General features: G+C 49.6%; 10 protein-coding genes across 10 annotated transcripts; 6 read left to right on the top strand and 4 right to left on the bottom strand.

Moving 5' to 3' along the window:
- Nucleotides 1-802: 802 nt before the first annotated feature.
- On the bottom strand, nucleotides 803-1,651 carry N7466_006172 (uncharacterized protein; the record flags this gene model as incomplete). The annotated part of the gene is made up of 3 exons (XM_057165569.1): nucleotides 803-1,109; nucleotides 1,166-1,528; nucleotides 1,587-1,651. 3 exons carry the CDS (start codon nucleotides 1,649-1,651, stop codon nucleotides 803-805), a joined length of 735 nt encoding a protein of 244 aa, XP_057021168.1.
- A 776-nt stretch (nucleotides 1,652-2,427) lies between these two features.
- On the top strand, nucleotides 2,428-4,504 carry N7466_006171 (proteasome regulatory particle lid subunit RPN3; the record flags this gene model as incomplete). The annotated part of the gene is made up of 3 exons (XM_057165568.1): nucleotides 2,428-2,920; nucleotides 3,002-4,296; nucleotides 4,361-4,504. 3 exons carry the CDS (start codon nucleotides 2,428-2,430, stop codon nucleotides 4,502-4,504), a joined length of 1,932 nt encoding a protein of 643 aa, XP_057021167.1.
- A 602-nt stretch (nucleotides 4,505-5,106) lies between these two features.
- On the top strand, nucleotides 5,107-6,519 carry N7466_006170 (trans-hexaprenyltranstransferase; the record flags this gene model as incomplete). The annotated part of the gene is made up of 2 exons (XM_057165567.1): nucleotides 5,107-6,291; nucleotides 6,358-6,519. The coding sequence occupies 2 exons, from the start codon at nucleotides 5,107-5,109 to the stop codon at nucleotides 6,517-6,519; spliced, it is 1,347 nt and encodes a 448-aa protein (XP_057021166.1).
- Nucleotides 6,520-7,140: 621 nt separating this feature from the next.
- On the top strand, nucleotides 7,141-9,968 carry N7466_006169 (SMP domain-containing protein; the record flags this gene model as incomplete). The annotated part of the gene is made up of 2 exons (XM_057165566.1): nucleotides 7,141-7,607; nucleotides 7,673-9,968. The coding sequence occupies 2 exons, from the start codon at nucleotides 7,141-7,143 to the stop codon at nucleotides 9,966-9,968; spliced, it is 2,763 nt and encodes a 920-aa protein (XP_057021165.1).
- A 634-nt stretch (nucleotides 9,969-10,602) lies between these two features.
- N7466_006168 (putative cytoskeleton assembly control protein Sla2) lies at nucleotides 10,603-14,511 on the top strand (the record flags this gene model as incomplete). Its single annotated transcript, XM_057165565.1, has 12 exons — nucleotides 10,603-10,610; nucleotides 10,697-10,743; nucleotides 10,841-10,858; nucleotides 10,947-11,022; nucleotides 11,108-11,265; nucleotides 11,329-11,409; nucleotides 11,466-11,523; nucleotides 11,578-11,762; nucleotides 11,831-12,879; nucleotides 12,932-13,081; nucleotides 13,147-14,361; nucleotides 14,425-14,511. 12 exons carry the CDS (start codon nucleotides 10,603-10,605, stop codon nucleotides 14,509-14,511), a joined length of 3,132 nt encoding a protein of 1,043 aa, XP_057021164.1.
- A 1,344-nt stretch (nucleotides 14,512-15,855) lies between these two features.
- On the bottom strand, nucleotides 15,856-16,952 carry N7466_006167 (HMG-box domain-containing protein; the record flags this gene model as incomplete). Its single annotated transcript, XM_057165564.1, has 3 exons — nucleotides 15,856-16,337; nucleotides 16,394-16,677; nucleotides 16,732-16,952. The coding sequence occupies 3 exons, from the start codon at nucleotides 16,950-16,952 to the stop codon at nucleotides 15,856-15,858; spliced, it is 987 nt and encodes a 328-aa protein (XP_057021163.1).
- A 1,205-nt stretch (nucleotides 16,953-18,157) lies between these two features.
- Nucleotides 18,158-20,411, bottom strand: N7466_006166 (DNA-(apurinic or apyrimidinic site) lyase APN2; the record flags this gene model as incomplete). Its single annotated transcript, XM_057165563.1, has 6 exons — nucleotides 18,158-19,126; nucleotides 19,183-19,952; nucleotides 19,992-20,139; nucleotides 20,204-20,249; nucleotides 20,302-20,314; nucleotides 20,384-20,411. 6 exons carry the CDS (start codon nucleotides 20,409-20,411, stop codon nucleotides 18,158-18,160), a joined length of 1,974 nt encoding a protein of 657 aa, XP_057021162.1.
- Nucleotides 20,412-20,722: 311 nt separating this feature from the next.
- N7466_006165 (cytochrome c oxidase subunit VIa) lies at nucleotides 20,723-21,540 on the top strand (the record flags this gene model as incomplete). Its single annotated transcript, XM_057165562.1, has 5 exons — nucleotides 20,723-20,885; nucleotides 20,986-21,010; nucleotides 21,095-21,254; nucleotides 21,323-21,330; nucleotides 21,495-21,540. The coding sequence occupies 5 exons, from the start codon at nucleotides 20,723-20,725 to the stop codon at nucleotides 21,538-21,540; spliced, it is 402 nt and encodes a 133-aa protein (XP_057021161.1).
- A 534-nt stretch (nucleotides 21,541-22,074) lies between these two features.
- On the bottom strand, nucleotides 22,075-24,718 carry N7466_006164 (putative anaphase-promoting complex subunit Apc5; the record flags this gene model as incomplete). The annotated part of the gene is made up of 6 exons (XM_057165561.1): nucleotides 22,075-22,789; nucleotides 22,845-22,981; nucleotides 23,038-23,144; nucleotides 23,198-23,321; nucleotides 23,383-23,951; nucleotides 24,013-24,718. 6 exons carry the CDS (start codon nucleotides 24,716-24,718, stop codon nucleotides 22,075-22,077), a joined length of 2,358 nt encoding a protein of 785 aa, XP_057021160.1.
- Nucleotides 24,719-24,922: 204 nt separating this feature from the next.
- On the top strand, nucleotides 24,923-25,962 carry N7466_006163 (phosphoribosylaminoimidazolesuccinocarboxamide synthase; the record flags this gene model as incomplete). The annotated part of the gene is made up of 3 exons (XM_057165560.1): nucleotides 24,923-25,072; nucleotides 25,140-25,515; nucleotides 25,586-25,962. The coding sequence occupies 3 exons, from the start codon at nucleotides 24,923-24,925 to the stop codon at nucleotides 25,960-25,962; spliced, it is 903 nt and encodes a 300-aa protein (XP_057021159.1).
- Between the last annotated feature and the right edge of the window lie 125 nt (nucleotides 25,963-26,087).

Below are 26,087 nucleotides of genomic sequence, written 5' to 3'. Positions count from 1 at the left end.
GGTGGGCAGAAACACAACGGCTTCTAGGTTGAGTATCTTGGACGACACTGAACAAATTGGGATGCGAAGGATTTGAAACAACTATGGGGAAGTAGAGAAAAATTCTAAGTCATGAAATACTGGGCTTTTTTGGTCTGTTGCTTTTGGAACGATCGAGGTAGGGGACTATGAAAATTCAATGAAGAAAAATCATGCACCTAATTAGTATATACTCAGCACTTGAGTGCAACAGAAAATAATATAGTAAGTCTGAGTCTTCTGGATAGAGTGAACAATAGGTTCACTGTTGCCTACTAGGTAACATTTTAACATTCTATTAACATTCTAATAACCATTAGGCACATATGAAAGTCATTGAAAATACCTAGAAGTTCATACACATCATCAAATGCCAACAAAAGGGTATCATTGCAGTTCCCGCCTATTCCGAGAAGAACAGGGCCCAGTCTGGCACTGAGTAGAGTCTTTAGGGGGGCGGACATCTAAATTCTTGAGGTATATCTCCATGCGGACGGGCTGTTGATGCAAATGGATGCAATTACCGCCGGTGTGGGATATTCTGTTCGTCATAATGAGACTGGTACCACGGAGTGGAATTAAGCAAGACAATGCATGCAACAGATGGCCAGTCCATCCATCCTGTAGTATAAATGACCACGTGGTCATGTTCTGTTTCTTTGTCGAAATGGTATGGCGGCTGGTCCCATCCTGATCTACCAAAACGGACCAAAAAAATTAGTTCAGACTGAATCCAATTTGGACCGACATGATTTTATCGGAATTCAAATTTTTGTTTTTGGATTCAGCCCATAAGTCCCCCAAGGTCCCGCTCCATGCCAGTGACCCGCTCTTCGAGAGCTCGTTTTCTTCGCTCCAAGTCTCTGATCTCGGCCAGCTCTTGTTCAATTTCTTCGTCAGTGACATCAGGTACAGCTGGCCGCGATACTGGCGCAGGGGCAAAATCATCTTCATCATCATAAGAGGAGCGCATCTGCTCCAGTTCCGCGGTATTTGCAGCCACGCGACCTTCCAATTGAGCCACTGACTCGGCAATCATCTCATGGCGGTAGCGTAAGTTGGCAATTTTTTCCTGTGCCCCAGGAACAGGGCTAGTCTTCGGGTTAGTAACGTATTGAGGGCAAACAAAGCTGCGGCATTGACTAACTAGACGTTGCATAAAATCTCCGCTCCGCGCAGTAAGACTTCAACGTTTACTTCTCCCCGAGGTCCCCGGGTGGATGTGCCTGTTGACCGTTTGATTTCGTCCATCATGTCCGATCCAAGCACTCGCGCCACTGCTGACTGACTGCGGTTGTTTCGTGCGGAGTAGATTCGAGTGGCCATAGATTCATTCTCGGACTCAGCGGCGAAGGTTGTCCCGCGTCTGGTGGCACGTCGCGACCCATGAGCTTTAGCGGAGGGATCTACTTGAAAGAGGGCTCGTTCGTGAGCTTCGGTATCCCGGATCAAGGCGGTGATATCATGAGTGCCCAGTAACGCGTTTGTGAAGATGCGGGGCGCAGGAAATCTAGGCGGGGATAAAGTTAGTTAAGATCAAATCTAAGGAGCTAAAATGGAGGACAGACGGTAATTCTGCAATTGCATTTGAAGAAAGCGCGATCTGTTCTAGGTGAGAGTCGAGAAGCGGCATGGTTGTGGTGTAGTTGGAGTGTGGGTTGTATTAAGAGAGTGAAGTTCTATTGATTGTTTTGGGGGAAGATCCATCTCCATTCCCCGTTCGGGCCACTACTATAGGTACCATGTAGTAGATAGTAGCTTTAGAGTATATTGCAGACAATCATAGAAAATGTTGATTTTTAGTTATAATGTAATGTTACATATTGTCACTCTCTAAGCATTTGTTTCTTCTGTATTTTTCTTAAATTTTTCTTTTTCAAAAAGACTCATGTTTATTCGACATTTCGTTCATACTATTTGCAGTGCTTAAGCTACCGTTCAACACCTCAGGCAGGAATTGCAAAACCACCCAACAATAATAAAAAAAATTATGTAGAGGACGAGCATTTATCTTCTATCAACTATCTCTTTTATTTATATTTTCTACTTGTAATTTTGTAGTTTTTATTTCTCGGAATCGCCCTTGATCTATAAGACCCTGGCCAAGGCTATCCTACCTAACTACTGGATTCTGCATGATTCTTGCTTTTGGTCTGGCGCCGTAAGCTCCCCCCTGACTAAGCACATCTGGTCTTGCGCCCGTCCTCGTCTCTTGACATCACATCCCCCATCCACATCATCCATCCGTCGCTCTGCTGCTTTTCCCCATCATCTTTCTACTTTCTTGCTGTTCATTGATTCTGGACTAGTTTCTTTCCTGCCACTTTCCATCCAGTGACCTTTTATCGCCATTTCCCCTACCTCTCTTAGCTTGGGTACTGCTCAGCTGAGCTCGACAGCTTGAGAAACATGCCGGCCGAAAGGCGTTCTCTTCGATCAAACAACAAATCTGACGCTTCTTCATCTGCTAACGGTGAAAAGGCACGCTCAAACTCCCAGAGCTCGAGTGCTAAAGATAAGGCCGCGCCAACTACCCGCGCCGCCGCCAACAAGGCCAAAGCATCCCCGGCCAAGAAAGGCACCGCCAAGGGCGCGAACAACGGAATGGGAGAGGACGACCAGTCACACATCAACGGATCCAAGTCGACCGAGAATGGTGTGAATGGTTCTGAGGATGTTGAGATGGGGGAGGATACGGCAGGTGCGCCTAAGTCCTCATTCAACACCCGCAAGGACCGGAATGGTAACGAGAAGATGACTGTTGTAGTGCCCCCAGCAAAGGGTTCCAAATCATCCAAGGCAGGACAGGACAAGGACGAGGACGTGACGATGGACGGCTCGGAGGATGATGATGCTGAGAAGACCGAGCCCGAGGTTGATCCCACCACCAAGGCCATCCAAGGTAGATGCTCCGTCCATCCATCCCAACTTAAGAAGAGCCATGGCTAACGACACAACCTTGTTTCTTTGTTTGGTATGACAGATATCAAGATCAACTTCACTCTTCTAGACCGAGCCGTAGCCCACTTCGATCCCCGATTCACCCTACGTGTCCTACGCTCCATATCGTCGATGCGGAAGTACATCACCCCGGAGGTCCTCGCCGAAGTGATCGTGGAGACATACACAGAGTCCAATGAGACAGCGTCGTTCTTGCTTGAGGCCATTGACCAAACTGGTGCTTTCGAAGGTGTCGAAGAAACCTCAAACATGGATGTGGATTCGGAGAAGAATAAGACAGCCAAGGAGGTTCTCCCCGAGGTGGACGCGTATCTGTCCATCTTGGTACAGATCTATCTCTTTGACCAGCGTCAAATCCAGAAGGGTGCCGAGTTCTCAACCAACCTGATTGAGCGCCTTCGCGCGTTGAATCGTCGCACCCTGGATTCTCTCGCCGCTCGTGTGTACTTTTATTATTCTCTATTCTACGAGCAGATTGCTCCGCTTCCCCCATCCCCTGCAGCCGCCGTCACCAGCATTCGTCAAACATTGTTGACAGCTCTGCGGACATCTGTTCTCCGGAAGGATGTGGACACACAGGCCACGGTCATGACCCTGCTGCTCCGCAACTACCTGTCAACCTCCCATATCACCCAGGCAGATCTCTTGATCTCGCATAACCGGTTCCCCGCTGCTGCTTCCAACAACCAGATTGCCCGTTATCTATTCTACCTCGGCCGTATCCGTGCCATTCAACTGCAGTATACTGAGGCCCATAGCCACCTGATCGGTGCCACCCGGAAATCGCCCACCAGCCACAGTGCCCGTGGATTCTACCAGGCCTCCCACAAGCTGCTTGTGGTTGTGGAGCTTTTGATGGGTGACATTCCGGACCGTGCAGTCTTCCGCCAGCCCGCCCTTGAGAAGGCCATGCACCCGTACTTGCTCCTTGCCCAAGCTGTCAGTGTTGGAGACCTCGACGGCTTCTTGAACATCGTCAACACTCACAGCTCCACCTTCCGAAAGGATGGCACTTATACTCTGATCCTGCGTTTGCGCCAGAACGTGATCAAGACTGGCATTCGTATGATGTCCTTGTCTTACTCGCGTATTTCCCTACGGGACATTTGTCTTCGCTTGGGTCTTGATAGTGAGGAGTCAGCTGAATACATTGTGGCCAAGGCTATCCGTGACGGTGTCATTGAGGCCACCTTGGACCACGAGCATGGTTTCATGAAGAGCAAGGAGGTCGGTGATATCTACGCTACCCGGGAACCTGGCGAGGCGTTCCATGAACGCATTCGCGCCTGTCTTACTCTCCACGATGAAAGTGTCAAGGTATGTACACCCTCTCATGCTCCCTGTTTATAGATCTTTCCTAATCATTCAATCTTATTTCTAGGCTATGCGATTCCCCATGAACCAGCACCGCATGGAGCTAAAGAGTGCTCAAGAGGCACGAGAGCGTGAGCGTGAATTGGCCAAGGAGATCCAGGAAGGAGACATGGATGATGAGGACGCTGGTGGTGATTTCGATGCCATCTAAGCATGGTGGATACTCGTAATTGATACAGCATTTCTCCCGCACTGGCCCTATCCATATGAGTACTACCTCGTAGCGGCCTTCTTCAACTTATGTGTTAATTGTGCGCAATTTCGTTTTTTTTCTCTTTCTCTGTGTGGTGAACGTGTACGAAGGGGGGAAATATGCAGGACTAAGATGGCCGGCGCAATCTTCTTGTGTCTTATACTGGAATTATTCTCTTGCATAAGATTGTGGATTTGCCTTTTAGACATGCGAAGTTCCTCACCTGTAGAATGTCCGAGTAGGATTTGAGAGGATATCTATTGCTATCCGTTGAGGTCAAACATTCGAATCCTTGTCTACCTTTGAGGACTTCAAAATGCATGTCTCTGTAAAAATACTAGTAGGTTCAAGTTGTATAGGCAATCGGGAGGAGATGCTAACGGGTGAGTTGGTCCGTGCCGGCCCGACAGCTCGAAATCTTCCCGCAAGATTATTCCCTGCGGAACCTTGTACTCTCCCGAACCCTATGCTTGAGCGCGTTTGCCCTTCAATTTGTTCAAATTCCATGTTCTGTGCTTGATTTATTCAAAACACCAAAAATCCAGAGCACTGCATCGAGCATGCGAGCTCGCACCGTTTCGGCCACCGGGCTGATACTCACGCGACCGTCCTCAACAACCGTGTGCTCCCAATGCCTCCGTGAAGACCTCCACTCGTCCTATACTTTTATCCAATCCCGAAAATATCACCCAACACAACGGAAGGATGCTTCGCCATTTGGAGCTGCCGTGTCAGCCGCGCAAGCTATCTTCAAGGGTCTGCCAAAAGCGCCTCCGGGAGTCTCGGTCGATCCTTTACGCATGGTTGGAAAGGAATTGAAGTTTCTCAGCAAGAACATCCGCCAATTGCTGGGGTCAGGTCACCCGGCATTGGATAAAGTGGCGAAATACTATACACACAGCGAAGGCAAGCACATGAGACCGATGTTGGTCCTGCTCATGTCACAGGCGACAGCGTTGGATCCGCGGAAGCAAACGAATCCCGCCAGCCCGAGCCCCGTCGATAACCCGCTCAGCTCGCCATCAATCCTCGACGATTCGAACCCCAACATTAATTCAGCGGTTTCCCAGAACGCCGAGAACAAGTACAACTTTGCTGGCGACGACAACATCCTCCCCTCGCAGCGCCGTCTAGCTGAGATCACTGAACTCATCCATACCGCCTCCCTCCTTCACGACGATGTCATCGATAACGCCGTCACCCGCCGCGCCAACAGCTCGGCCAACTTAGCATTTGGAAACAAGATGGCGGTGCTGGCCGGTGATTTCTTGCTTGGTCGTGCCTCCGTGGCTTTGGCCCGGTTGCGGGACCCAGAAGTCACCGAGCTGATGGCCACTGTGATCGCAAACTTGGTGGAGGGCGAATTCATGCAGCTGAAGAACACCGCTCAAGACGAGCCCAACCCGCAATACACAGACGAGACTCTGGCCTACTACCTGCAGAAGACCTACCTCAAGACTGCCAGTCTGATCAGTAAATCGTGTCGTTCTTCCGCCGTTCTGGGTCGCAGCGCCCCAGAGGTCATCGAGGCTTCCTACCAGTATGGTCGTAACCTGGGTCTTGCGTTCCAGTTGGTGGATGACATGCTGGATTACACCGTTACCGAGGCTGAGCTAGGCAAGGCTTCCGGAGCTGATTTGGAGCTTGGTCTGGCCACCGCCCCATTGTTGTTTGCTTGGAAGAGCAACCCTGAACTTGGACCGTTGGTTGGCCGCAAGTTCGGTCAGGAAGGCGATGTGCAGCGGGTGAGTGCCGTTTTGTTTTAATATATATATTTTTTTCGAATTTTGATGCTAATTATCTGAAATTAGGCCCGTGAGATCGTCTACCGCAGCGATGGTGTGGAGCAAACCCGCCGTTTGGCTCAGGAATACGCCGATAAGGCGGTTGAGGCCATCAGCGACTTCCCTGACTGCGAGGCCAAGACAGGGCTGATCGACATGTGCGACAAGACCATGCGGCGACGCAAGTAAGTGGAGATGACGGAGGATTGTACCCTTTTTTGTAAACATATATATTTCTTTGACAGTTTCCTCTCTTTTTTTTTCTTTGTTCAGGCTTTCATTTCGAGAGCACATGTATACCTAGATATCTTAGATGTGCGGGTTTTAGACTAAGTTACGACTTGGTGGGACCGTTTTGGTTTGGATGTGCATGATTTACAGAGAGTTGATCTCTTGGAATCTTGAAATCTTGAAATAACGCAAATACTAGAATGGAGATTTTCCATTTAACGCATTCCAGGTGTGAAAATAAATGTGTCCCTGGGACCTACTATAAATAGTTGAAGTTGAAACATTGAATGTTCCATCCGCAGGGCTGTTCCTGACAGCTGGTCGGATCTTGCGGGGCACAAGATTTGGTAACCAACACCTCCGTCATATGTGGGAAGCTGCAACTCCACTTCTCATCTACTCTGCCTCATCCATTTTCTTCCTCTCCCCCCACATTACTCTCGTTTTGTTTGTTTTTCTACTGTGGAGCAGGTCTCTCATTGTATTTCAGCAAGCTTGACTTTTGCACTTCCTCATTCCAACTCTTCCCCTCGAATTATGGAGATCTCGGTCCGTCCGCATTGATCGACCTGCTTCCCGATGGGTTCGCTCGGCAGCTTCCTCATTGTTTACGTGCTCGGGGGGCTCACCTTCATCCCACTGGTCTTGTCACTGGTCCTACTCTTCGTCTACCTCACCCTTCCGGATGCGCCGCCATCACAGACCAGAATCCAAGCTTCCGATGCGGTCCGCCGCTCCGCCGACGACGAGTATAGCTTGAAGTCTGGCACAGATCAGTTGGCGGAAGAGTTCCACCGAACGCACGACTCGGATGTTGCAGCTGGATATTTTGCTGTTTGTCGCGAATATGTGCCTGGGGGTGTCAATGGGAAGCCTCCGGAGAGAACGACTCCGGCTGGAGAGGTTGTTGCTGCTGAAAGCCCCAGCGTTTATCAGTCCATGTATCGCAGTTTGTTCGATCGCAAGCAAGCGCCTAGTATCGAGCCCGCGAAGTTGAATGGGAAGAACACGAAACGGGCACGGAATGTCTTTTACATTGTTCTCAGGTATGCGCTCTTTCGATTCTAGGATTGGTCAAAGAACATGCTGACAATCAACTTTCCGCAACCAGGCATGGCCATTTGATGCTCTATGACGACGCAAATCAGGTTGAGGTACGATATGTAATTTCACTCGCCCACCATGCTGTGTCTATCTTTGGTGGCGAAGGAGAGATCCCCGAAGGTGAGCTTTGGATCAAGAGGAACGCCATCTGTCTCTCGCGGCGACTGGACTCGCTTGGAGATTTGGGAGGACCGACGCCACCATTCTATCTCTTCTCTGAAAATCTATCGGAGAAAGAGGATTTCTATTTCGCCATGCTCCAGAACCAGTCCAAGATGCGAGATTCCGCGGATCGCCCGCCCAAACATCAAGAATTTGATGTTAAGCACATTGTCACACTGGTTCAACGCCTTCACTCCTCTGAAGAACAACTGCAGACTCGGTGGATCAACGCATTCCTTGGTCGATTGTTCTTGGCTCTTTACCAGACCCCAGAGATGGAAGAGTTCCTACGGAGTAAGATTACGAAGAAAATCTCTCGGGTGAACAAACCGAATTTCATAAGTAAAATTGGTCTGCACAGAATTGTCATGGGTGATGGAGCCCCATTCATCACTAACCCCCGGTTAAAGGATTTGACAGCCGATGGCAACTGTTGCATCGAAGCAGATCTCCAATACACAGGCAATTTCCGCGTTGAAATATCGGCTACAGTGCGCATTGATCTCGGTCCTCGATTCAAGGCCAGGGAAGTTGATATTGTGCTGGCAGTTGTGCTGAAGAAACTGGAGGGTCATCTACTGGTCCGCTTCAAACCTCCACCAAGCAATCGTTTCTGGATGTCTTTTGAAACAATGCCGCAAATGTCGATGGACATTCAGCCCATAGTTAGCTCCAAGCAGATTACATTTAGCCCTATCTTGCGCACCATCGAGAGTAAGATCCGTGAAGTGATGGCAGAGAGCATTGTTCTACCATTCTGGGACGATGTCCCCTTCTTGAACACCATGGGCCAGGCTTTCCGTGGTGGCATCTGGCAACGCGAAGTGCCTGATCACAGTGACGAGGCAGAGATTCCCGATGAATCTGGCGATGCCCCGGCGACGCCGAAAACTGCACCTCCTGATCCCATAGAGGTCTTAAAGGCCAAGGATGATCGGACAATGAGCATGCCCGTTCTTCCTGATTCTGGCTCGCCGAAGGTGAAATCACGCAGAGGTCCGAAGTCGTTATCCTCAGACACGAATATCAAATCTTCGACGGCAACCTCTACTGGAGTGGAAAGATCCGATATAACCCCCTTACCCCGTGCCATTCGGTCTCAGACCTTTTCTCATGCAGCGGATCCCGTGGTGACGGCGGACAATGCCAATTTCAACAAAGCTGAATCCGAGACTAAGGGTGACGAGAAGAGCAGCGCAACTAGTGCTATGATTGAAATATCAAGTCGCTCCCCGCCTGCTTCACCGCAACGAACCCCAGGCAGTTCGCCACCTACCGGTGGCCTGATGATCCCAGAGAGTGCGGTCCATAGTCGTGGATCCTCGATTGCGGAATCCCTTGACGGCTTGAACTTCTCCAATGACCATGTCAATAACTTTGCTCGCTTCGAGGGTAACCCCAATTCCAGCACGCGCAGCTCTCGAGGCAGCTCTACTGTCTCACTTGTGAGCGAAAAACCACGCCGCAGCACCATGGAAACCCTGACAAAATCAATTACCAATACATTCGAAGATAAGACTAGTAACATCAATATTGGAACGACTGCAGCTGCTGCAAAGAAATGGAGCTGGGGTGTCTTTGGAAAAGGCGAGTCGAATGCTCGCCAGGAAACGGCCCGCTCCACTGCAGGTACTCCCGAACAGCCTATTGGACGTGGACATCCCCATCCCGCGCCTGGTGCCCCCTTGCCTCGCCCGGACAAATTTGCTCTGAAGAGAAACTCCACCTCAAATACTCTCCCCAAGCGGAAGCCCGTAGGACCGATTGCCTCACCTGGGCGACCAAACGCAGGAAGTTCTCGACCTGTCCCGCCACCACCATTGCCTCGCAGGAAACCGATTCCTCCTATCATGCGGCCTGATGGTGTTGATGAGTTACTCGTGGTAGAAGCCCCCCAAGACTCTGCACCAAACAGCCCAATCGTGGGAGAGTTGGACTTGGATGAGGGCTCAAATGTCACAGGCCTGCATCCGAGCGAGAATTCATCCAGAATAAACCTAGCTGAGACAGAGTCTCATTCGGAAGATGAGGAGGGACAAGAGGATCAATCCCTCCAATCCATTGACCAGACCGGCTCTTCTCCGACAGAAAGCCAGGGCAATGTCTCATTCTTGGAGCAAGTTGAAGTGCCATTGGCATAAACAACTGTACTTTTTTACATGATCACCGGTGTATCTGATAGCAAGCCTATACCAACCAGGGTTCCAAATCAGCCTTGGAATATGTGATTTCGCTTTCCCCCCTTTTCTTTCTCATTCAAGTTACGTGGCGTCAAAGGGGGTCCTTATTTGCTTCTTGTTTGAGATGCATCTGCAGGACAGAGGCTTTCACTGCTGAATTTCAATGTCCATGTATATAGAAATCGCAGGTATGCTGGGTTGACACTGTAGTGGCAACCTTCGTATACAATACAATCCACTCCTTGAAGTTTTTATAAAAAAAAAATTAGTCGAAAGTCAATACTTGGATGCCATAGGTAAATGAATCAGTGCTGCCTGGAGTTACGCAGGCGTGTTAATGGCCTACGTTACTAGTTATATAGCACTTAGTAATGTAGTTCCATGGCAAGGGATGGGGGCTTAGGCGTCGCCAAGACTGACAGGCGCCAGCTTTCCCCAACGTCATTGCGCTCCACGTGCGGAACCCCGAACTTCTTCCCTTTATCTGACTCCCCCAGGCGCATCACATCAGAAAGGTGCTGTCCGGACTTGGGATCTGCCGCTCAGCTCACATCTTCCTTGATACCCCTGAATCCGCATTGCATCTTAGCCCAAGATGAGTCGGTAAGCGGGACTGGGTGTCCTCGCGACATCCCCTCTACCCCCTCCCCTGCCCCTCGAACAACTGACAATTAACTTCAATCGCTTAGGACGGAGGCTGATCTGGCCATAAATATCCGAAAGGCTACTAGCATTGGTATGTGTTCAACTCCCGTCAGCGTTATGCGGAAAGTTGGCGGCTACTGCCGGAAAGGAGAAGGTGTCCAGAGGCTAACTATTGATTGCTGCGACAGAGGAAACCGCGCCGAAACGTACGTCCCAATTCATGCGAATAACCGGATTATGAATCATTGATATTCCCGTGTTCAACTCGACTGACGCTTGCTTTTTGCTGGGTAGGAAAACATGTGCGGAGTTGCATTGTGTACACGTGGGACCACAAGTCGTCTGCGGCCTTTTGGGCAGGCATGAAAGTGTATGTGAGATTGCGGGAGAAGGAAGGCTGGCTATGAAACATTAACCAGACGCATTCGGCTAACATTATTATTTTTGCTGTATAGGCAGCCCGTTCTCGCCGACGAAGTCCAGACGTTCAAGGCTCTTATCACCATCCACAAGGTTCTCCAAGAAGGTCACCCCATTGTTGTACGAGAGGCTCAGCAACATGCCAATTGGGTCGACAGTTTGATGCGAGGAGTTGGAAGCGACGGTGTTCGAGGTATGGCGTTGGACAAGACAAGAGCACCTGGGCCGTTGAGTTAGTATTGACTAACTTGGATAGGATATGCTCCATTGATTCGCGAATATGTCTTTTTCCTCGAGTCGAAATTGAACTTCCACCGCAACCACCCTGAGTTCAACGGTATGTGGCTTGCCAGGGAGTGGATTCGAAAATGGACAATTGTCTAACGAAAGCAGGCTTGTTTGAGTATGAGGAGTATATTAGCTTGAAGACGATCAATGATCCGAATGAAGGGTGCGCATGCAATCCTTCCCAGAACCTGGCGGCAAAATGCTAATTTTTCTGCAGCTACGAGACTATTACCGATCTCATGACTTTGCAGGACCAGATTGATTCCTTCCAGAAACTGATTTTCTCCAATTTCCAAAATGGAACAAATAACGAGTGCCGTATCTCTGCGCTTGTGCCTCTTGTCCAGGAGAGCTATGGTATTTACAAGTTCATCACGAGCATGTTGAGAGCCATGCACACAAGTATGTTGTATATCCAATGCTACATAATCATTTGATATTTACTGACTGTTTCTTTTTTTCTTCTACAGCAACCGGAGAGGATGAGGCTCTCGAGCCACTCCGTGGTCGTTACGATGCTCAACACTACCGTCTCGTTCGGTTCTATTACGAATGCTCGAACTTGCGCTACCTTACCAGTCTGATCACCATCCCCAAACTGCCCCAAGACCCACCAAACCTTCTTGGAGAGGACGAAGATCGCCCCGCCCTCCCCCGACGACCGGCGAAGGAGGTCGAAGCACAACCATCACCACCACCCAAGGCCTTGGCTGCTGATCCAGAGCCCATCAATGATTTCTGGACGACCGAGGCCAAGCGTCAGCAAGAAGAATACGAGGCCGAGCAAGCACGTCTCCAGCAACAGTGGGAACAGCAACAGCGAGAACAGATGCGTGCTCAACAGGAGGCGCAGGTGAACTTTGAGGCGGAGCAAGCGCGACAACTTCGAGCTCAGCAGGAGGCACAGGAGCAGCTTCTCCGGGATCAATACTCGACACATACCCAGGGTCGCTTGGCGGAGCTGGAGCAAGAGAACCTGAATGCTCGTGCTCAGTACGAACGGGATCAGCTAATGCTGCAGCAGTACGACCGCCGTGTGAAGGATTTGGAGGGACAGATGAACCAACTGAACTCGAACCTCAACTTGCAAAGTGCCTCTAAGGACGAGCAAATTCGTTCTCTCCAGGAGCAAGTCAATACATGGCGATCCAAGTATGAAGCTCTGGCTAAGCTCTACTCGCAATTGCGACAGGAGCACCTGGATCTTTTGCAGACTACCAAGAGCCTTAAACTCAAGGCAGCTTCGGCACAGGAAGCCATTGACCGCCGCGAGAAATTGGAACGCGAGCTAAAGACCAAGAACTTGGAACTTGCAGATATGATCCGCGAGCGTGATCGTGCTTTGCACGACCGGGATCGTCTCACTGGTACCAACAAGGATGAGCTGGAGAAGGTTAAGCGAGAGCTTCGTATGGCGCTCGAACGGGCCGAGAATGCCGAGCGATCAAAGGGCACGGAGATTTCTACTATGCTTTCCAAGTATAACCGGGAGATGGCTGATTTGGAAGAGGCTCTCAGAGTAAGTTTCTGCCTATTTTCATTTGAATTGATTTCATGACTAACAGAAATAGCACAAAACTCGTGCTCTCGATGATGTCTCCAACCGTAAGTCGGAATGGGATGGAGACCACGAGCTGTCTCTTCGCGAGAAGGATGAGGAGATTGAGGTTTACAAGTCTGGCATGGAGCAGGCTCTCATGGAGTTGGAGGAACTCCGCTTGGTAAGAACAGTCGTTGAATCGTATTGTTTTTTCTTCTTCTCATATTAACCATTCGTCTTGTACAGAGCCAAGGTGATACGGACCACGCACTGGACAGCCAAATCGACACAGTTCTACACGGCACCGTGGCCAAGATCAACGACATTATTGATTCTGTGCTACAGGCTGGTGTGCAGCGTGTTGATGACTCTCTATACGAGCTTGACTCCTCGATGCAAGCCGGTAACCAGAATGCATCGCCACCTTATGTGCTGTCACAGATTGAGAAGGCCTCTGCATCGGCCACTGAATTCTCGACGGCGTTCAACAACTTTATTGCAGATGGCCCTAACAGCCCTCATGCTGAAATTATTCGCACCGTATCCGTATTTTCTGGATCTGTTGCTGACACCCTGAGCAACACAAAGGGATTGTCTCGCTTCGCCAACGATGACAAGAGCTCTGACCAGCTGTTTAGTGCAGCTCGTAAATCGGCCCAGGCGACTGTTCGCTTCTTCCGTGGTCTGCAGTCTTTCCGTCTCGAGGGCATGGAGCCTCTACAGAAGACCGATGTTGTCATCAACAACAATTTGGAAGTGCAGCGTGATCTCCAATCGCTATCAAAGTTGGTTGAATCCTTCTCACCCAAGAGCAGCAAGATCAGCACCAACGGTGATCTGGGAGACCTGGTTGACCAGGAGCTCAACCGTGCAGCTGATGCTATTGCTGCTGCTGCGGAGCGTTTGGCTAAGCTGAAGAACAAGCCCCGTGACGGCTACTCGACCTACGAGCTACGTATCAACGATTTAATTTTGGCTGCTGCTATTGCCGTGACCAACGCCATCGCCGAGTTGATCAAGGCTGCCACTGAAACGCAACAGGAGATTGTGCGCGAAGGCCGTGGAAGCTCGTCCCGTACGGCTTTCTACAAGAAGAACAACCGCTGGACTGAGGGTCTCATCTCTGCGGCTAAGGCAGTTGCTGGTTCGACCAACACCCTGATCGAGACTGCCGACGGTGTTATCTCAGGTCGCAACTCTCCTGAGCAGCTTATCGTTGCCTCCAACGATGTTGCTGCCAGTACCGCACAGTTGGTGGCTGCCAGTCGTGTCAAGGCCACATTCATGAGCAAGAACCAGGACCGACTGGAAACTGCCAGCAAGGCCGTGGGTGCTGCATGCCGTGCCCTAGTACGCCAGGTGCAGGACATTATCAAGGAGAAGCACAGCGGTGATAACGAGGCAGAAGACTACGCCACCCTGAGCTCGCACGAGTTTAAGGTGCGAGAGATGGAGCAACAGGTACATATTCTAAATCCCGCGCTTTCCCCATTTTCACATACTAACCAGTTTTTTTAATTCCAGGTCGAAATCCTCCAACTTGAGAACAACCTTGCCCGCGCCCGTACACGTCTTGGTGAGATGCGTAAGATCTCGTACCAAGAAGAATAAATTCCCTGCACATGTTCTATTGTTCCCCGTGGCTTGGCTTTGCACCTTGACTATGTATATCCTGAAATTATCTTGGGGACCGTTCTTTCCACATTCCATACTGCTTCACATTATTTTTGCGACCAGCTAGTGATTAGCGCATATTGCTGCAAATTTTGTTTACGCAAACTTCTTCCAACTCAACCCCCTGCTAAGTTCTTCAATCCAAATCCACTCTAGTGCCATGTACATCGTATTGATCTAAGTACTAGTAGCTACTACGTACATAGCATGACGAGCGGGCCAGTCGGGACTAGACCGACGATTTCCTGTTCCGTATCATTTGTGCCCAGTTCAATGTTGCGAGGCGCTCGACACAAAGAATTTCGCTTTCAAAACATGCAATCGAGACTTACCTCGCATTTCGCCCCAAACCGAGATCCCCGGACAAAGAAAATCACGAACTGGGCTGCGCAGGCGGCTTGAACGCCTCGGTCCCATGCGGACCCACATGGCTTTCGAGACGGCGCGATCCAGTGGTTTGGTGGGTCTAGACCCGCGGCTTGAAGGCTTGGCACTGCGGGAGAACAAAGAGAATATCAACGTCAGCGAACATGGGAGCGAAGGTCAACACAAAGAAGCCGAGACCGAGACTGGATTGGCTTGATAGACAAGCGCTCTGACTCGAAATTCTCGGGGGGCTCGGAGGGGGAAGGGGTATGGGGTTCGTGGTCTTTCAATCTCATTTCGCCCGGTCAAGTAACTAGTAGTTCAAGTTCCTCATACTTACTGGTTAGTAGCTCGAGGGAGCTCTGACTGTCACATCGAGTACATGAAAAGTGCCTCCAGGGCCAACCTCAATTGAATTATCTCTTCTCACACACCATTTTGTTTTTGGTCTTTCATTTTTTTTTTTTCAACGATCAAAGCACGCACGGTGAGACTTTTCCGATCCGAACCGGGGAATTTGGTTCCGTTCCTCCTTTTTGTTGTCGTAGAGACATTTTTTCTGTTCCCCACCGATAAGAGCACCCCGTGCCTTTTCTCAACCAGTGAAGAAGACGGGCACCGGTTCATTCATGATTTTTGTTGACGGGCAGATGAGTAGATTCAAGGCGACGGCGGGCTAAGCGGATTTTCTCTCATTCTCCCCGAGATGAGAATCATTGAAAATGTTTAGGAAAAAGCAGTAGATCCGTATGACTCATTGCAGCTATCTTGACATAGACAGAGGATTCAAAAGCCGAGGGAAATAGTAGCTTGGAACTTCAAACAGGTGAACAAGCTTGAGAAATCGTCGAATATGCCATGGAATGCAAAAATATTCAGCATGTAAGCCCGTTAAGTTCTGAAAACGACTTTCCTCTAATGAAGGTTCAAAAAAGCGTCCATTTCCGCCTGAGAAAAAGGAGACTCTTCTTCAACGTCTGGATTTGCTGGCTCAATTGGGAGGCGGTTAATCTGGGCGTCAATCATGTCCGCAAAATCATTGGAAAGGGGATAGTCGTTCAAAATTCCATCCGGGCCATGCATCATGCTATTACCGTTGATCATTTCAATGAGCTCTTGATCAACATCAAGCTGGTTGTGGGAGTCATGTGGATTGGTTCCTCCCCCAGTTTTGGCATCTTCAAGGCGCTGGAAGCCCCTCCTGGTACGTGCGATATCACTAACAGCCGAAATAGGGAGGCGGGTTCGACGGGTCATCTTTTCGCCAGGACGACGCGGAGTGTACCGATAGGATGGATTTTCCAAGGCATGTTGAGCTTTAGCACGGTTTGCCATGTTTTGCCACATCTGGCGAGTGTTTGATGGCTCGTTTTTCCATTGATTTGCAATGATCTTTGCTGTAAGCAGTATCAGTCATTTCAGTTATCTTCATATTTCAATTTGATTGACTCACATATTTCAGTATTTGGGAGATCGGGGTAAAGAGATGTGGTGACTGCATGGTGATTCTGGCGGTAAAGAATCCAAGCATTAGGAGGTCGAGGTACATGCTTGGCCTTCTCCTTCTTCCCAGGAGCAGTAATCTGGCCATTCTTCAGGGCGTCTTTGACTTTCACAGCAACTTGACTGTAGTGCTCAAAGCCGATATCATTTGGGTTAACTTCAGGGACCGGGCAGATGCGAAAGGCACTAATGCTCTCATCTTTGACCACATGAACAGCCACGCTGATCAAAACCCTAAAATACATAAATTTCAGTAAAATGTCGGGTCTCGAGTTGAGAGAAACTTACGAGAGCCGGTTGGCTAACTTGGTCATATTGTCATCGCCAATCTTGGCAGCAAGGTTGAACGGGACAAAGACTGCGAGGTTAGAGCCATAGAGCGCACCATTTGCGGCAGAATCATGCCAGATAGCTTCAGTGATTTTGTCGGCCTCGGTGGCGGCCGTGTAAAAAGCACGAGCTTGAGGGACGTTGACCGTCCTGTCAAAAGCAAAAGGGAAGCTGGCCATCGATTATATATATGTACGTGGTGTGGTGGATGTGGTTTAGTGATCACCGTGTATCGTATGCTCAAGGATGGGATGATTGTGATAAAAGATAGGATGAAGGGGTTAGAAGATGAGAATGTCATTCGATGAGAGGTGATAAAAGATATAAAGAAGCGAAGCGGGGGCGGCGGCGGCCTAAATAAGGAAAGGGGCAAAACTGATGAGACCGACCCGCGGCCTTGATATTGAATTGTTGATATTGAATTGGTGAATCGATTTTCGACCGACCCGAGGCCTTGAGATTGAATTGAGAAGTGAATCGATTTTCGAATAGAAAGTTGGAGCGGCGTGGCACGTAATGAGACAGAAATGATAACCATCTTCCAGCAAACCGCCCAAAGCGGCCGTCTTGTGCGAAAAAAAAAAGAGAGAGACAGCAGGCAAGTCTCAAGTACCCGGGCTGCTGCTAACGCGATGAGGTAATCGAAATACACCCATTTTCGCTCAAACTTCAGATTGGTGGGATTATTTCCAGACACGGGGTGTCTGTCTTTTCTTTGTTTGGCGGTTCTTTGAGAATACTTCGGGCTGGGAAGGTTTCAATCATAGTATGTGACACTTTCATAAACGCCACCACTGCCTCAGTTCTTTGGTCCAGAGTGAGAGAGAGAAGAAGTAAGCAAGAGAGATCGCTTCAAACGATGACTTCTAATTGTAGTTCCTTATCTCCCCACAGATCCAGTTCAAATATTCTGACCCAACTCAAACTGCACCGGTGATGCATATGCAGTGTAGGACGCATTCTATGTGGGGTGCAGATCTTCTAGCCGGATGTTGCCCCCACTCCCGGATCCACTCCTATACTCTATAATGAAAATTATTAATTAAGAACCTTTTATACAGTTAAAAAATTAACATAAAATTAAGACTTTTTATGAAGATAGTAGAGTGTGCAGATACTTAGATTATAGCAGTCTAAAGGGTATGGGGATAAATACGAAATGCTGCTGGCATATTCCATGCATCCAATGACCCACATCGAACAGGTGAGTGAACAGGTGAGTGAAGGTAGGCTAAGAGGAGCGAAACAAAAAAAACATAAGATGTAATTATGAAACAAAGATATGTAAAAAATACATGTAAAAAGACATAAAACGAGGTCCGTGCGCAGTCAGGAAAAGGAAAAACGTCCGTGCGCAATTAGGCCCCCAAACAACCTAACAGGATCATACTTCCGTATGCGTCTGCGAGGATCCGTTCCAGTCACTGGCCCAGATAAAAGTAGGACATCGCCATTGAGTGCCCTTTGTTAACTCGCCATTGGGACCGATAGGCCTGGAACATATCCAGAATGCTCGACCACGATTCATGCCAGGCTTTTTGGTCGTCAAACTGACACAGGGCTCTTCATGTGAGTCACATCGAGGGACGGGTTTCTTAGTAAAGAGCTTAGTCCAGTCCTCTTTACTAACAATTGGGTCAAACACTGTATCATCATCAGGCTTACTAGGTGAGGGTGGTATCGATGAGTTATGTGTGCTTGCAGCAGCGGCTTCGCCTGTAGACTCGGTAGCTTGAGAAGCATCGACCATACTGCTATCGTCAATGGCAAAACTTCTCGATAACGAGGTCCCTTCGTTAGGGCCAGGTGAGTTTTCAGAGATTTCATTCGCAGGCTGCTGAGATGCTGCGCTATTCGAGGCTGCCTTGGGCTTGAAAAATCCCTTGAGGGTTTTCTGGCCAGCCTTCGAGACAGGTGATGGGGCTGTCGTAGATTTTGACCGTTTGGCAGGGACCGATGGTGGTGGCGGTGGCCTTTTTCGAGTCAAAGAAGTTGAAGTTGAGACATCACTCGGCGTTGTCAATGTATCATTTTGACTGTTTGCCGGGCTTGCTTGGTCATTGCTAACAGCGGGAGTCGGGTTCTTTGCGCCACTAGCTGTAGACGGTGATCGGGACGGCACGTTGGACGGTTTGCGGGCGAACATATCTTTGATACTTCGCCGCTTGTCAAGATCAAATTCTGGAAGTAGGCGTCCTGACGTAGGCAGCAAATACTGAGTCGAATATTCTTTCTGACGTTCGCCATCTTTGAACATCCCCGGTGGATTCACGATGTCAAGAATGGAAACAGGATTTCCATCATGCAGTACCTGATCCTTAAACATGGCGTAAACCGGGCAATGATCCGAACCCTGAGAATTGTAAAGTTAGCTCGTATTTAATATTGACTGCATCATTCAGGACTTACCAAGAGGCCTTCTTGAATATTGGAATCGGAAAACCATTCTTTCATCTCAAGACTGCACAGCACGTAATCAATTCTCGAGCCATAGTTCCCGGGTCGGGTATTGAGCCTTGTATCCCAGCAAGTATACATTCCTGCTCGACCTGGGTGAAAGGAACGGCAGATATCATGGAGGACAGGCTGCTCCTTGTCGTCTCGACCGCCAACCACCACTCCATCAGCCAGCAATGCATTAAATAGCCTCCGGGGTGGACTGATGTGAAACTCCAGCTCAGTGGCGGTGTTTTTGCGAATTGACTCAAGCATATGCGCAGAGTCAATTGGATTCTTAGAGATGTTTATATCTCCGGTCACGAATACCTTCTTCCCCAAGGATACAAGGTTCCGTATCCGGGCATCTAAAGCATTCAGAAAATCTAAACGGAAAGAATCACGACTCTCATCTCGGTACGCAGGACAATATATCCCAATGAGAACGAAAGCCGGAAATTCCAGGACAACGCAACGTCCTTCGGAGTCCAGAGTTGCAGCGTCGATTCGCTCCTCGGCCGTCGCACCTTGCTCATCGTCATCCTCTGCGCCAGCCGGGTCGGATAGAGAGCCAATGTCTGTAAGCTGGCTTAGAGTAGGATACCCGCCAATTTGCTGATCCTTTGGCATATCACGGAAGGCCACTGATGAGTTTGGCGGACAGAGTACTCCTGTTATGCCTTCTTCGGCCCGGATTGGTGCACAGGTGGCATTGCGTGTGTAAATAACCACCCCAGAGTAGCCTAAGAAAAATCAGTTATGCCTAAAAAGGAAATATAGACAGAGATGTAACTTGCCTTTCTTATACTTCGGCAGGCTGAAATAGCAGTCCCACCCTGGTACTAGGACCATGTCATCTCGCAAGTCCTTTCGCTGAATCTTGGTCTCTTGAAACACAACGATATCGGACTCGAGAATCTGAAACATAGACTATAATTTTTTATCAACACCACAAGAAGCATTAAATGACCATGAACAAATATCATCCACTTACTTCAAAAGTGCGGGTCCCTCTCCATGGTTCATAGGAGAATGGGTTTCTTTTCAAGTCAGTGACCATGACCACGAATGCATCCACAGGACCATGCATACCGAATCCCATTGACTAAAGTAATCAATTAGCACTCAAACAACAATACAAGATTTCCGATAAAGCTCAAAACAAACAACTTACCATTCCATGTCGTGATACGAAACCCCATGATCGACTGATCATACAGGCAGGCAGCACATAACCTGCCGTACCCTTCAGATTTCTATCTCTTATTCCACTTCAACTGAAATTGGCGACAAAATTTCCCGAAAGAGAGAAACTACTGAGCGTCGCGCAAACCAAACGATAGCTCTCCTTCGTTGGCACGGATATCACGTGAACAAACGGGGTGACATCAGGTTACATAAGCCCACGGGGAATCACGGGACCTCAAACCACTCAAACGGCGTGGATTTCAACGTACGACCTCTTGCTCCGAATCCCCTCTCCACTCCACAATCCTCACCCACAACCACCACAATGTTCTCCCGCAACATTGCCCGCCTGAGCCAGCGTGCCGCTCCCATCCGCTCGGCCGCCCAGCGCCGCTTCAACAGCGCCGAGGCCAAGCCTTCCTGGATCGCCGACAACGAGTTCAACCGCGAGCGTTCTGCTGTCAAGCACCACGCCGCCTCCACCAGCGGTTCGTGATCCCGACTGGAGCTCCCAGCCATGCTTTTACATGGACCCTGAGCAATTTCGTACACCTGGAGTGACTTTAACTAACTCAATGGCTCCCATAGACCTCTGGCGCAAGCTTTCCATCTTGTACGTTTTCTCCGGAAACAGCGGCCCGACCTATACAATGTGTGGTGCTTGAGTTGCGGGCCGGCTAACTTTTTTTTCTTGCAGCGCTGTTATCCCCTGCCTGATCGGTGGCGGTTACAACGCCTACACCCTCTGGAACGAGCACTGGGAGCACTGGGAGCACATGGCCCCTCTTGAGGAGCGCACCGAGTACCCCTACCAGAACATCCGCAACAAGAACTACCCTTGGGGCAACGGTGACAAGGTATGTGTTGATCCATTTTGTTGTTTTGTTGTTAAATCAAAGTAATCATGGCTAACTTTTCCCCGCAGACCATCTTGTAAGTTCAGACAACGACCTGGTGCCCGTGCATGGCGGGCACCAATACATACACACACACACACACACACAGCTTCCCACGAGTCTCTCTGCGCAAGCAGCCCCACTCGCCGCATCAATTGACCCCCGCAAATTCTGGAACTACAGCTAACCAATTACTTACAGCTGGAACTCCGATGTGAACTACCACAACAAGGACAAGGCCACTTAAGTGCATTCCTCCAAACCCGACAATTACCCCCGAGGCTTGAGAATTGAGCCCGTCAAGCTGTGTCTGGAAGAGAGCATTTAGCTGCAAATTTACATGTATATCTACTGCAGTGGTGTTTCACGGGGAGCGTAGACCCCGCGAAGAATGGGAGTCGCTGGACTCCGGTGATCGAATGAAAGAAGCCCGTTGTGTACTCCGTCATTGGTGCAGTTTCCTTTGTCAAGTTTTATTTACCTAGATCCAATATACTTGGTTTGGGATTTCTATCTTTTTTTGAAAATACCAAAGTATAGTAGGTTCGATGGGCCAAAGTCGGACTAGGTGCACGTGAGCTCCTAGAAGCTGCCACTTGCCCTAAACTAAAGCTCTTGAACTTGGGGATCGTTTCACGAATACTGTAAAACCATGATGCATTTCATGTATGCAGAAAGTATCGAATCAGAAAAACTCAGGCATCATTGATACCAATCAACTCCTCCAACGCCATAAACTACAAATACACGAACAGAACAAAACCCCGATCTGCTCCTCATCTCACCCCCTCCGCTTCCTCAGATCCAGATACTTCGCCGCATAATCATTAGCCAACACCGGATCACCCGTCAAATGCATAACAGTAGCCTTCTTAGCCATCATCTCCGTCTGGCCCAGAATATCTTCAATCTCCTCATAAGCCTCATACGCAGAATCGATGTACCCAATCGCACAATTCACATACTCCTTCCTGGCGGGTATACTCTCCTTCCCCAGCCTCGCCCACAACTCCCCAGCAATGCCCATATTAGCATCAACAAGCAGCGAGTACGCGCGCGCAACCAGGGCCGAGTCATCCGTCTCCAAGATCTGAGGCATGATGCTCTCGACAAGCTCGACGGTCGCTTCGAACTCGCGCAGGCTGAGCAGAACAGCAGCGAGCGTGCAGATAGCTTCCCAGAGGTCGAAGAGGACTTTGGAGCGGTAGGCGATGGAAGCGGCGCGCATTGCGAGCGAGAAGCCGCGCTCGGGATGGCCGGATTTCTCGAGGATCTGGGCTTTGAGGCAGAGGAGTTTGATTTGGGAGTGGACGTCGAAGTTTTCGGGTTGCATTGTGTGGGCGGCTTGTTCGACCATTTGGAGGGCGCGGCCGTAGTCGCCTTGGCGGATTGTGAAGTCGATTGTGAGGAAGGCGAGGAGGAGGCGGAGGTCGAAGTCGAGGAGTTGCACGGCTTGGAGCTGGGAGAGGATGTGTTCTACTGCTACTTTGTCGTCGCTGGGAGGTGTTAGGTCTGGTTACTTGGTGCAAGGATGCTTGTTGGGGGGCTTACCGGCAGATTTGCCGTTTGAGTTGCAGGAGCCCGGAGTAGTATGTCCAGGCATTGTTGTATTTGATGGCTCGAAGTCGTTCGGGCTCGACATTGTTCATGCGTGCGAAGGCCTCTTTGTAGTTTCCCTTTTGTGCCAGCTGCGGTCATTGTTAGCTTTTTAATCTCAAGAGCGATGAGGGCAGGGGTATCATACAGTCTGACAGTTTCTGAATGTGATCTTGACATAATCGTCGTAAGGGTGTCCTTCCGTGTAACACTCGCGGAAGATCTCGGTATTCAGCCAAGCAAGGTGGGTAGCACCTGAATCAAGATTGTTAGTTGAAGCTCAAGGAGCAGGGACTTGGAGTGTATACCTATCCGAGCATACATGGCGCTCTGCAGCGCCATGTACGCGCCTGTAGGGGTTGACAGGTTCTTTGTCACGTTGATATGAGAGGCTCGGACAAAAGATTCAACAATTGATGCAAGGCTCTCTCCCTGGGTATCATCAGCAAACATGATCAGTCAAAGTATTCGGGAGATACTAGTAATTACTAACCTGTTGCATCTCTAGCTTGGCCTCACTGAGCAATGTAGTACTCATGAGTGACCACATATCAGTCTCCTTCGACTTTGCCTTGAGGAACGCGAGACCTTCTTTTTCATTTCCTAGCATACCACTGTTCTGTACCTCACGCATCTGCTCGGGGAATGCCTTGCCAAAGTGGTAAAGCCAGCTCATGCAGAAGTTAAGACAGTTCATATCATGAGACTCGCGAGCAATGGCTACAGCTTCTTGCACGGCGGAGATGGCTTCACTGAAACATTCAAAGTCAGCTTGAATGATGGCTAGGTTTAATAGCGCGAACTGATATGCGCTGCGGTCTTGATTGTTGTGCATGGTGTAGTCGAAGTATCGATGTAGATTGTCGAAAGCTGATGTATAGTCACCAGCTCGCCAAGCATCGAGGTATCTGTGCGGGTTAGCTACCGGAATGGAGAAAATGTGCAGAATCCTTTGCTTGAGCACTGACTGTAGGTAGTACATGAGTACTGGGACAGACGCTTCCGATGTCATGATGCGCGTAAGCTGTGCTCGCATCTCATCTGGCACTCTGCCTCCCAACCCTGTTCTGGTCAGTATATAATGCTCAATGCCATTCGTTTTGTATAAACAGTATCCACATACTTTGGAGTTCTCCAACCTGAAATTCCACCAGGCGCTCGGCATCCTTAATACCGACCACAACTTCGTCTCTTTCATCATCTTCAATGTTGCCATACACCACCCGAGAAAGATGACTGGTAGAATCCAGGTCTTGATCGGAGAAATTCGCATCAACCGGGTTGATTTTATCTGGCGGATTCTTCCGCGCATAGACATGGTATGTCGGCAAGCGGTACCTCACAAAGCCAGACCATAACTTGACGGAGTCATGAAACTGCAGCCGGGTGTATTCAAGGTAAGCTCTGCGCACAAACGCACCAAGCGGCGAGCTGCGGGACAAGCGCGTACCCTGAGTCTCGGGAGCAAGGCCATTATCTCGATCCAGGAGCAATTGTTCACGCGTCTTGGTGAGAAGGGTCGGCAAATGATTGGAAAAGAACCATTCGAGTGCATCGAGAGAATCGAGGCTCCAAAGCTTTCTCAAAAATAGATCCCATATCGATCGACCCGGTACCGAAGAATCATGGCCCGACAGGACTTCCTCCAGCTCGGCGATGCTGGACAGGTAGTGTTTCTGCCATTGCTTATCGGCGGGATCTAAAGGAAACAGACCCCCGGTCAGGAACGAGAGCACATGGATGGCGGACGAGTTGGGGACGAATCCTTCCGTATAGACGGTTATCAGGCACAGCAGAGAGATCCTCCACGGTGTCAGATAGCGTGTCATGATTACGAATGGCCCATCCTTGAATCTGAATCGCAATATCAAAAACGTGACCCGATCCAGGGCGCGTTGTGATCGTGTTGCTGATAAAGAGCGATAAGGTGCCTGAGGCAAGAATTATCCTGCCCCGCCAAAAAATGATTCGAGTGACGCATTTAGCTTCTCCAATCTTCAATCCGATTGTTGAACTCAATTGCACTAGCCACCATGATGGAAGCTCTGACAACCACTGACCTGCAAGGCGCATTGCCTCTTGTCGCTCGCGGCAAGGTCCGCGACCTATACGAGGTTGACGACAAGACCCTGCTCTTCGTTGCGACTGATCGTATCTCCGCCTACGATGTGATCATGGAGAATGTATGATTTACGATGGATGGGACTACTACTCATAATATATGCATACTGACAAAAAACTCATATATAGGGCATTCCCAACAAGGGAGTCCTCCTTACCCTCTGCACAAAGACCTGGTTCAAGATCCTCTCCGATACCGTCCCCGGGCTGCGCACCCACTTCCTCACTCTCGACCTCCCTTCCCAGATCCCTGCTTCCCTCAGACCGGTGCTGCAGAACCGGGCTATGCAGGTGCGCAAGCTGCGCATTCTCCCCATCGAGGCTATCGTCCGTGGATACATCACCGGATCCGCCTGGAAAGAATACCAGAAGTCCGGCACCGTGCACGGAATCCCCGTTCCTGCTGGTCTCAAGGAAAGCGAGGCATTCCCCAATGGTCCTATCTACACTCCCAGCACCAAGGCTGAGCAGGGCGAGCACGATGAGAACATTCACCCCGACCAAGGTACGCTATCATATAAATACTTTCGTAGGGATGATATCTTGAGAATGTTGGAGCTAATTGCAAGTAACAGCTACTGCCATTCTTGGAGAGCCATACGCCACCAAGGTTGCTGAGCTGGCCGTACAGCTGTACAAGGCTGCCCACACCTATGCTCTCGAGCGCGGTGTGATCATCGCCGATACCAAGTTCGAATTCGGTGTTGACGAGGAGACAGACGAGGTTGTCCTGGCCGATGAGGTTCTGACTCCCGACTCCTCCCGATTCTGGCCCAAGGACTCGTATGCCGTCGGTCAGGGTCAGGCTAGCTTCGATAAGCAGTACCTGCGTGACTGGTTGGTTTCCGAGGGCCTCAAGGGTAAGGATGGTGTTCGGATGACCGAGGCCGTGGTCCAGGAGACCGCTTCCAAGTACAAGGAAGCCTGGGAGAAGATCACTGGAGGTAACTAGAGTAGAAGCTTTTATATGGCTGTATAGTTGTGGGCTTATGATTGATTTGAAAACAAGTGTCATCCTTGTATGTACGCTTTGATGAACGAGATGCAAGAACAAGAAAAGAAGATTTGAAATGTCAT

The sequence above is a fragment of the Penicillium verhagenii genome (assembly GCF_028828195.1).
Source record: "Penicillium verhagenii strain IBT 33310 chromosome Unknown utg000006l_segment0_segment0, whole genome shotgun sequence".
Lineage (NCBI taxonomy): Eukaryota > Fungi > Ascomycota > Eurotiomycetes > Eurotiales > Aspergillaceae > Penicillium > Penicillium verhagenii.
Note: the sequence above shows the minus strand (reverse complement) of the source record. Positions and strands in the feature narration are given on the sequence as shown.